This window comes from Andrographis paniculata, unplaced genomic scaffold (assembly GCF_009805555.1).
Source record: "Andrographis paniculata isolate CXL003 unplaced genomic scaffold, ASM980555v1 Contig12END, whole genome shotgun sequence".
In the NCBI taxonomy this organism is placed as follows: Eukaryota; Viridiplantae; Streptophyta; class Magnoliopsida; order Lamiales; family Acanthaceae; genus Andrographis; species Andrographis paniculata.
The window spans coordinates 2362469-2373259 of NW_026137402.1; the positions used below are offsets into that span (position 1 = coordinate 2362469).

The 10791-nt window shown below is 30.0% G+C and overlaps 2 protein-coding genes across 2 annotated transcripts; one reads left to right on the plus strand and one right to left on the minus strand.

Moving 5' to 3' along the window:
* Positions 1-607: 607 nt before the first annotated feature.
* On the plus strand, positions 608-7243 carry LOC127253337 (polyprenol reductase 2-like). Its single transcript, XM_051277889.1, has 6 exons — positions 608-760; positions 870-1135; positions 5692-5905; positions 6775-6873; positions 6970-7041; positions 7119-7243. Exons 1-6 carry the CDS (start codon positions 608-610, stop codon positions 7221-7223), a joined length of 909 nt encoding a protein of 302 aa, XP_051133846.1. The 3' UTR covers positions 7224-7243.
* LOC127253329 (NADP-dependent D-sorbitol-6-phosphate dehydrogenase-like) lies at positions 7241-10542 on the minus strand. Its single transcript, XM_051277876.1, has 6 exons — positions 10297-10542; positions 9122-9216; positions 8891-9008; positions 8385-8517; positions 7894-8113; positions 7241-7688 (listed from the first exon to the last, which is right to left on the minus strand). Exons 1-6 carry the CDS (start codon positions 10427-10429, stop codon positions 7458-7460), a joined length of 930 nt encoding a protein of 309 aa, XP_051133833.1. The 5' UTR covers positions 10430-10542; the 3' UTR covers positions 7241-7457.
* Between the last annotated feature and the right edge of the window lie 249 nt (positions 10543-10791).

Sequence of the window (10791 nt, forward strand, 5' to 3'; positions counted from 1 at the left end):
TCTAGCTGATGTTTTGAATGTAAAATTGATTTTCAGTATAATATAAAAAAAATAAAAAATAAATGTTTGATTTGATATTTTTTAGGTGAAAAAATATAATGAATAATGTATTTAAAACTCAATCCTCCAAACAAACACACCCTAAAAAAAATATAAATAATAAAAATTAAAATGTATAATTTTTATTTTTTAAAAAAAGTAACATAATATGTCAAACAACAATAATGAAAAAAATAGATATTATATATAGGCAGAAGAAGTATTAAAGACGAGGGAGTAATATTTTTAATAATATTTGTGGAAGTAATGTCTATGGCACCATTAAAATTTCTTTCTCTGAACTAACATGTAAGCCGAACATTGCTGCTTTGAGCAATTCGCTGCGGTCTAGGCTGCAGGTGCAGGTGCAGGTGCAGGCTGCGTGTGGAAATCGCTCGCCATAGCTATGGAATATTGGATCCTACGCAAGGTAAGCTCAATTACTCACTCTACTTAATTCTACTACTCATTCTGCAACTGCAGATTCATTCTATAAATTCTGTATTCGCTGTTGGTATCGATTAAATTAATTCACTAGCTCACTTTTTCCTTCACTAATTAAACGGCGATGGCGTCTCTCGTCTGGCTACTGAGAGCAGCCTGGATTTCGTTGATTCTTCCTTTCCTAATCGCATCGATTCCGTCGCCAATCAGCGATTCGTTTCACAACCGTTTTGTTGAACTCATCAAGCGAGGAAAGGTTGCGCAGTCTTCGTCAAAAGTGAGCGATTAAAATTATTTAAGGATTTTGCGTACGTATGGTGGATTTACTGTTCCTTTGAGCGTTTTTTTTTTATTGATATGGTATATATAATTACCGATTGATGCAGAGATTTAGTGTTCCTTTGAAATATTTTGGGCATTTTTACCTGTGGGCGGTTATATGGACTACATGCTTGCTTGTTGCGACATGGATGTACGGCTGCCATTTGAGCGGCGGCGGAGGAGGAGGAGTTTCAGATGAGGTATGGAAATCGGTGTTTCTGCTTGTTCTGTTGGAGATTCAGGTGGTTCGACGCCTCTACGAGAGTTTCTTTGTGCTCAAGTATCGTCCCTCTGCCAAATTGCACCTCTTCGGTTACATCATTGGTTATTTGTGAGTGCCTGCTTATTTAACTTTGTTGTTAGTGGTGCTTTTTTTTTTTTTTTTTTTCAAAATCAAATATTTATTTTTTATATTTTTTATCTTATACTAAAAATTAATTTTATATTCAAAATATTGTATCAATCTTTATTTATATCATATCATACAACTATTCAAATTCAAATTTTTTACTATTTAAATCTCAGTTCAAAATCCAAACTACTAGACAAACACACCTTTCTTGTTTTGGTTCAGTCGTGCGGTTTTAGTCCAAAATATTTAATTTTTTTATTATTTGAACAATATTTTGTTAAGAAAATATATTTTTCTTTTTTACAAATATCTCATCAAATATTATTTTAATATTAAATTCAAATTAAATTTTTTCATATCAATCAACAAAATACACACTTAGGGTGTGTTTGTTTGGGGGATTTAATAAGATTTCTACTATTCATCCAATTTTTTCCCCCAAAAAACATCAAATCAAACACCTATTTTTCATTTTTTATATTATACTAAAAATCAATTTTACATTCAAAACATCACATCAACACCTATTTATATCACATCATACAACTATTCAAATTCAAAATTTTTCCTATTCAAATCCTAACTCAAAATCCAAATCCCCAAACAAACACACCCTTAATGTATTTTATATGTATATATAAGTTATAAAAAAATCGAATTGGTAATATAAAAAAATAAATCATATTAATTTCAATATAATCAAAATATATCAATTTTTATTATAATATATATATATATATATATAAAAACGCATTAATTTTAGACAATGAAAATTGACAACTTGTGTGACAACTGATCTTGACAAAGGGTGTGTTTGTTTGAAGGATTTTGAAGGATTTCTACTATTCATCCAATTTTTTCCCCCCAAAAACATCACATCAAACACCTATTTTTCATTTTTTATATTATACTAAAAATCAATTTTACATTCAAAACATCACATCAAACCCTATTTATATCACATCATACAACTATTCAAATTCAAAATTTTTACTATTCAAATCCCAATCCAAAATCCAAACCCCCAAACAAACACACCCATTCTATTTTACACAGACGCATATATACATACATCTAAGTATCGTAATTGTGTTAGAAAACAGACTTAGTGCAATAAAATAAGGTTGTGTTTCTTTCTATTTTCATTTATAATTTTGTTTTTATATTTCTTAAATCAAAATTCTAGATAAACACACTCTTAATTTAATTTTTTATTTAAATTTAAATTTTCAGATATATTTGAAAATTTGTATTGCCTTGGGTTATTATATATTTGATTATCTATTAAATAAAGTCTTACAAGCTGTGTTTCTTATAACAAAGTGATTTCAAATTTTATAATTTGAATTTTGTATTTCTATATCTTTTTTTTTTTCGAACAAAATATCTCATGAAATATGGTTTATTCACTTTTTTATTTTTAAATGTAATTATTTTTATTATTAGATATAAAAAATTGTGTTAGTAACATATAAAAAAAAAATTGTATTTAATTGTTTATTACAAAAATCTATAATATATTGTGTTAACGTGTCTATATTATATTTTTTAATAATATATATTAATAAGGGAAAAAATCAATTTTGGTCCCAATATAATCAAAATTTATCAATTTTGATCCAAATATAAAAAAAAAACTCATCAACTTTAGTCTCATTATAAATAATTTCAATCAATTTTGGTTTCACCGTTAAAAAACTAACGGAAATTGCTGACGTGAACGTAACGGAGGTGACGTGGCAGTTGATCTGAAAACTACACGGTCATGTTGTTACACGGCTATGTATATTTTAATGTATAATTATACATGGTCATATTGTTACTCGACCATATATAATTCTACACGTCTGTATACATTTCTGTTTTGGTTTAAAATTTTATTTTTTTTGTTATATTTTTTTTTAAAAAAATAATATTTTAATTTAGAATAGTTAATACAGTTAAAATGCAAAAAAATCAATAATAATCATAATATAATTAAAATGTATCAATTTTAGTTCAAATATAAATATTTATGGAGTATGTTCTTTTGGAAAATTTTGTCTAAAGTTCTACTATTTATGAATTTATTCTCTTAAAAACATTCAATTGCACAACTGTTATTTATTTTTGTATATTATAGTATTCAAAATTAATTTTACACTTCAATACAATTTCAATATAGACATATATAATTGTATTGAAATAATAAATTAATTTTTAATACTACTATAATATACAAAAATAAAAATAAAAATAGTTGTGTAAATGGATGTTTGTAAGAAGATATTTTTTATCAATAATAGAATTTTCAACAAAACCTTTCAAAAAAATATATGTTATAAATTTTTATATTTGAATTAAAATTAATACATTTTAATTATATTAGGATTATTATTGATTTTTTTCCATTTTAACTATATCAACTATTTTAAATTGAAAATATTTCTTTTAAAAAATATATATATAACAAAAAAAAAATTAAATTTTAGACCAAAACAGAAAAAAACACGGCCGTGTATAATTATACATGACCATGTTGAACATGGTCATGTATAATTATACATGTAACAACATGGTCGTGTATAATTTTACATGGTCATGTAGTTTTCTGCCACATCACCTATATTACGTCTATATCAGTAATTTCCATTAATTTTTTAACAAATGGACCAAAATTGATTGATATTATTTATAATAGGACTAAAATTGATGAATTTTTTATATTGAGACTAAAATTAATAAACTTTAGTTATATTAGGACCAAAATTAATTTTTTTCCTATTAATAATTTCACTTAAAAATGCTAAGTGAATAAACACATTATTTAAATACAAAATTTAACCAAATCTTTTCAAACCAAACATAAAAGAAATATAATGACCTAAAGGAATACAATTTTCCAAATTTATCTTAAAATTTAAATTTAATTCAAAACTAAACTAAGAGTGTGTTTGTTTGGAGTTTTGTTTTATATAATAATAATAAAAAAATTATAGTCATAACAGAACAAAATACGACCATATTCTAACACCATCTTAGTACATGGTTGTATATATGTACACAGTCGTGTAAAATGGAATACGGTCATATTTTTTCCAAATCAGTTGCGACATCGATCATTTTACATCTATGTTGACAATTTTCGTTGATTTTGGAATGTTGAGACCAAAATGGATTAAAATTATTTATAATAGAACTAAAATTGACGAGTTTTTTATATTTAATACTCCCTCTGTCCAAGCTAAAAGTATACATTTACTTTTTGCGCAGAGATTAAGGAATAATAGTATTTTAATTACAGTGTATAGGCAAAAGTAGTGAAATGATATTTTTGCCCTTATTTTTTGTAATAAAAGTAATAATGTGATGTAAAGTAAAGATATTTGTGAAAAAATAGGGTATTTATCTTTCTTTTTTTTTTCGCTGCGATTCTAAAATAATATAATATTTTATGAGAGAATAAAGTAGATTATATATATTTCAATTTAAAATTTTACTATTTAAAATCAAAATCCACAAAAGTATTTGATGTGATGGGTTTATGAAAATATATATATTTAATGATATTTAAAAAAAAAAGAAAAAAAAATCGAGTAATGCCAAAATTCTAAAAATATTGTGTACATATAAAAGAGAAAAAAAGTTGAGTATTTTATAATATAATATTTTATAAAATTAAATAAATATTTAATGTACTAATTTTTTATTTTTTATTTGTAAAAAATGTATTAATGTCAAAACTTTGAAAAGTATATATGAACACAGTATATTAACTTCATAATATAGAATCCTATTTAAAATTTTAAGTTTTCTTTAGTAATATTTTTTATTATCTTGAGAAAGTTTTGAACGGGTAATAGGCACTGAACGAACATTATAATATTTTCAATATAATATTTAAACTAAAAGATAGAGAGAAAGTTATCAATTATTACTTTTATTTTTTATTTATCTCGCTGAAAAATATATTATATATATCTGCAAAAATTCTCATTTATTTCCTTTGACCGCCTGATGTGCTACCCCACAAGTGGCCCAAGGACATAAATGTCAACTTTTTAATAAAAATATGATGATATAAATACAAGGAAATACAAAATAAACACAACTTACCTTATAAATATATATATAAAAAATGTTCGCAAAATTTTCTTTGCACTTAGTTTGAATTTTTTATTTAAATAATATTTTAATATAATTCTCCCTCTTTTGTCTTTAAGATCACTTTTTTTTTTTGCGTTATTGTACTTAATATTAAAAATATTTTTATATTTGTATATATACAATTTTATTTTTTTTTTACAAATGTCATTCTATTTATATTATAAAATACTAATTGAAGTATTTCTAAAAAATTTTCGCAAAAAATAAATGAAACCTTTAAAACCGAATATAAGTAATATTTTATTAAACTTCGGAAAGCAAACCCTTATGTATCCTATTGTAGGAATCCATCTACGTACCTTTTGTTATGATCTCAAGCACAAAAAGAGCATTGTGAAATTTACAAATGCTTCATTCATTCATTCATTAATCTCCCTCTCTTGTAATAGTTTCTATACAGCAGCTGGTCTATCCCTCTGTGCCGAGCATGTCCCGGAGCTGTTTCGATTCGTATCGAATTTGCACGAGGAAGGACTGCGCACCTTCAAATTTGATCCATCCCGGCTTATCGATGCTCTTATTGGATTCAAATGGTATATGTGGCTCGGCGCAGCCATTTTCTCGTGGGGTTGGATTCATCAGCGCAACATTCATGCCATTCTTGTAAGTATACTAATTTCATAATTCAACACAATGCTGATAGCACTGCAGATAATGATAAAAGCTTATTTTATATGTACTGATAGCATCAGGGGTGTGCATTCGGTCGGTTCAGTTCAAATCGAACCGAACTTTCAATTTTGATTGGTTTTCGGTTTATAAAAATTGAAATCGAAACCGAACCAAAGTTTTTCAAAATCAAGTAAACCGAACCAAACTAGTTCGGTTTGGTTTAAAACCGAATAAACAGAACTTTTATTTATTAATATATATTTTTAATATACAATCAAATATAAATACTCAAAATTATAATTATATACTCTCTCCTTCCAGTTAGAAAGTATACATGTTTCTATTTTGGGACGTGCAATTAAAAAGTAACCATTTCATTAAATACCCCATTTTTTTCATAAATACCCCTACTTTACATCACATCATTACTTTTATATCAAAAAAATAAAGGCAAAAATGTCATTTCACTACTTTTACCTACCCAAAATATTATTCAAATCATAATTATTTTTATTATATAATTTATTATTATTTTTAAAAGTTCTGTTTTTTCGATTAACCAAAATTAAAATTAAAAATCATAACCGAATCGAAATCGAAATTTATAAATTCGATTTTGGATCGAACCGAACCAATTAACCAAACAATCCAAATCAAACAGTCCGAACCGAAAAAAAATTCAATTTTTTTCAATTTGAACCGACCAATACTCACTTCTAAATAGCATGGTGCTAATTTGTCCAACTCGGCACCATAACTATCCTCAAGAACATACAATCCCCAATTTATTGTTCGAATATAAAGAGTTCTTGCCCCTGGAAACCCAGGTACTTGAAGTTTCACTTCTCTTGTTTAACCAGGGCTCGTTGAGGCCGAGCAAGGAAATGATCAATCAGCACACAATTCCTCGTGGCGACTGGTTTGAGCTTGTTTCTTCTCCTCATTATTTCGCAGAAATTGTAAGTATTACAACTTTTTTTTGCGCACTCTTACGGTGCACCAACAAGGAAAGAACAAAATGGTTCAATCATCTTCGATAAACTTATATCGTGTAGGTCATATACCTCGGGCTTGTGATTGCGAGCGGATGCTTCGACCTTACAATCTGGCTTCTTTGGGATTTCGTGGTACGTAAACTCATATACAAATACGACACTTTGAGCGATGTTCGCGCACACTGACTGGTGAAATTCACTTATTGCAGGTAGCTAACCTTACCTATGCGGCAGCCGAAACACATAGGTGGTATTTAAGTAAGTTCGATGACTACCCTAAGAATCGCCGAGCTATCTTTCCTTTTGTCTACTAATTAATGCAGGACGTATCGACGTGTGATATTACATTTTTACGTAAAACTGTAACGATAATTGGATAATATAGAGAGGACAGTTCTGAATTCTGATGTATTCCTAAAGAAGAAACATTCAATTTAGCTCGACGCCTGTAGTTAAGTGATGCATTATTAATAATGCTACGAAATATGGTGTTCTTCTAATTTTAACGTACCCGGAAACACATTGGAGATTTGAAGCACGACGCCAATTTAAGCATACAAATCTATACCCCAGAACTTGGCAGGTTGGTTGGTTCGATAGTTCCGGTCAAGCTTTTTGATAAGATCCATATCTTCTTGACTGAGCTCAAAGTCGAATACTTGAAAGTTCTCCTCTAATCTCTTGATTTTCGATGACTTGGGAATGACAACTGTGTTCCGCTGGATGCCCCAGCGGAGAACAATCTGCGCCACGGTCTTGTTGTACTTTTCGGCTAAGCCCTGTTGGATTAAAAAACAAACTTTATAATTTAAAGATACACGATTACCCCAAGAAAATATACATTATCTAACAACAAAAAAAACATACAAAATGTTATTCCTTATAAAAACAGTTACAAATATAAATACTAAACAAACACGTTGTAGATACTTTGTTTGATTCTAAGGAAAGAGGTTGAAAGAGAGAGAGAGAGAGAGAACATACTTTGAAAACAGGATCATCCAAACACGATACAGTACCAAACCATTCTGTGTTGGCAGCAGCGCCGCCAAGAGGAGTGTGGGCTGTGACAGAAACACCGTGTTTCTGACAAAATTTGACAAGAGAATCTCGTTGGAAGTAAGGATGTGTTTCTATCTGATTCACAGCAGGCTTGATCTTCGCATAGGCTAAGCAGTCTCTAGTTAGAAATATGTCATAGTTGCTGCATGAAGGTGTCCATTAATTTGTTAGACGCATCCAATAAAAGAACAATGAATATCATGAAGTCCTCGGAGAAAAATACATTGAGGCACACAGTGCACATAGTAATTTAATAGAATTTTGAAGCTGGTATCTGAGAGTTTGTTGCACATATATATATAGACCTGTATAGATTTTTGTGTAGTTTTAGGATTTCAAACTTCTATTAAAGAGGTTATATACTCAGATGGTAAAGCAGCCGAAAGAAAATCATGAAGTAGAGAAGCTGTCACCTGATCCCAATACTTTTCACTAAGCCCATGGAGACGAGATCTTCCATTGCATGCCACGTGGTTTCCAACGATATTGTTGTATCTATGTCCAAGACACCATCATCAGCCAATGCACTGTCAGTTGTGCCAACTCCTGCAAGAAAGTCAATGCCAAGAAAAAACAATTTCTTATCTTTCAACAGAACACATCACTAAATTAGTGCGGGAGTTGCTGAAAATCACAAAACAAAGACAATGAAAGATTAAGATCAACGCAATTGCCGCATAGAATAAATACATCTTCTTTAGTATTCCTAGTGGGATAGCATCTTCCACTTTTTCCCTTTGCCCTTTTCAGCACCTGGATGAAGTTTCCATGACACTCACCAACAGACCTACTAGTTAATCTCCTCTTTCTCATACACCATCAGAACACACATCTTATGTAACCATAAATATAAGCTTGGAAAATCACACAGATATATCGGCCAGCAGAGTATCAGGTGCAAAAAATCAGTGAAATTTACCAGTATGTCTTGTGGCAACGGGGAAATGAACTAGATACAAGTCTAGATAATCCAGACGTAACTTCTTGAGACTGTCTTTGCAAGCCTCGACTACATGCCCGTGGTCTGAATTCCATAGCTGCATTTTTGAACAAATCCAATCATGTTCAGAGACTCAGAGCAATGTATACAGAGTAGAATTTGAAAATTACAAATTTGAAGCTCAACATAAGTGCAAATAATATTACTAGCCTTGGTAGTTATGAAAAGATCCTCCCTCTTAACAAGTCCAGCCTGAATCACTTCCTTCAGTGCATCCCCAACTTCAGCTTCATTCTTGTAATCAGCTGCAGAAAGAAGTTGAACATGTCATAATGCAAATAATCATGAATTCGAAATAGCTACAGCAAGATGATTATTTACAAGACCCTACTATCACTTTGAAGAAATCCACTATTGGCAAATGTTGTCAACTTAGCTTTTTGAGTTCTGTCAATTTGTGTTAGTGCTCTAACGAAATTGCCCAATGAATAGAACTGATTGCTTTGCCAATTTTTTTGGGTTTCGGATCGTTTAGGCCTTCAAATAGGTGCTTTTCTACTTTCCAGACTTTTTCTTTACTTCACAATTTTATTTTTTTTATTTATTTATTTAGGTTATTTTGGGTTTAGAATTTTCAACTATATAAATACACAGAATTTGTTCTTTCTGCATTTTTTCTCAAAATTCTACTACTCCATTTTCAAGTTTTCCAATACGAATACACTATTGTTTCTTACAAAACACCTCATTCAAATTACTGTTCAAACAAAAAAATCAAAACCAAAACTATATTGACAACCAAGCGCACTCCTAGTCTTTTGTAACTAATCATTTTTTGGCTGAATAACAATTTTTTTTTACAATATTAGACTGGGAATTAATTATTTCGTTGACTATCTCTATTAATGCATTGGGATCATGTTACAAATCGAATCACTAGAAAAGCACAACAAAAACATGATACACATCTCTGAAGAAGAACTGTCCAGTTTGTTTTAAGAAGCAAGCAATTCAAAATCCAATATCCTTGATCAACGAAGAATTATAGATAATTCTAGAGGCGAGTAACTCAAGTAAGATTGCTGTTAACTTCACTTTTTTCTTGGAATTAGATGTTTGTTCACTTCTCTATGAACGAAATCATTTACTTCTCAATACTCAGAAAACCACAATTTCTAGCACATCGAAAAATACAGAAATGTTCATAGAGTGCTTAAAATCAAATAAATTCATCAGTGAAAGCAGCTTTTCAACTTCCACATGCCAAAAAGTACGAATCACTCGATCATACCTCAAAACATAATCCGACATTGCAGATAATCAAATAGGAAAAATAAAATCGTTTCCAGTAAACAAAACACAATCCTTGAAGCATAAGAGAGTACCGGCGCAATCAAAGTGACGATAACCAATTTTGACGGCATTGGAGATAAGATCCTTAATCTCCTTGCCTTCCACTCGCCAAACTCCGAGTCCGACGACCGGCATCTTGAATCCACTGCTGAGCGTAATCGCCATTGCTGAAAAGGATTAGCTTCGAGCCGATCTCGAGTTTCCACTCACCACGTTCTGCACTGAGATTGCCGTCCTTCGTTCTCCTATTTTATTTTTTTTTAATCGGAGTCCGTCGTTCTGCTTGTCCTTTATATGGGCATGAAATCCTCGAAGCAGATACCACAGTACGGCGTCGTTTCGGCCTATAAAAATCTTCTTTGCATTTTCCATAGATCGCACAGGCTACAGCCGGTTCGGTTCGCTAGTTTGAATTATCTAAGGTTGGTTTTTTTACCGCAGTTTTCCCAAATTTTACTATTTAGACTATATCAAATCTAATACTTTCTAAATTAAGGGTGTGATGAATTTGGAAAAAATATAGTTTG

Excerpts from the sequence above, each read along its gene's own strand:
- LOC127253337 (XM_051277889.1), top strand. The coding sequence starts at position 608 with ATGGCGTCTCTCGTCTGGCTACTGAGAGCAGCCTGGATTTCGTTGATT. Across the intron at positions 761-869 it reads TTGCGCAGTCTTCGTCAAAA|AGATTTAGTGTTCCTTTGAA; the intron begins GTGAGCGATTAA and ends CGATTGATGCAG. Across the intron at positions 5,906-6,774 it reads GCAACATTCATGCCATTCTT|GGCTCGTTGAGGCCGAGCAA; the intron begins GTAAGTATACTA and ends TTGTTTAACCAG.
- LOC127253329 (XM_051277876.1), bottom strand. The coding sequence starts at position 10,429 with ATGGCGATTACGCTCAGCAGTGGATTCAAGATGCCGGTCGTCGGACTC. Across the intron at positions 9,009-9,121 it reads ATCTTTTCATAACTACCAAG|CTATGGAATTCAGACCACGG; the intron begins GCTAGTAATATT and ends TCAAAAATGCAG. Across the intron at positions 7,689-7,893 it reads TGGATGATCCTGTTTTCAAA|GGCTTAGCCGAAAAGTACAA; the intron begins GTATGTTCTCTC and ends TTAATCCAACAG.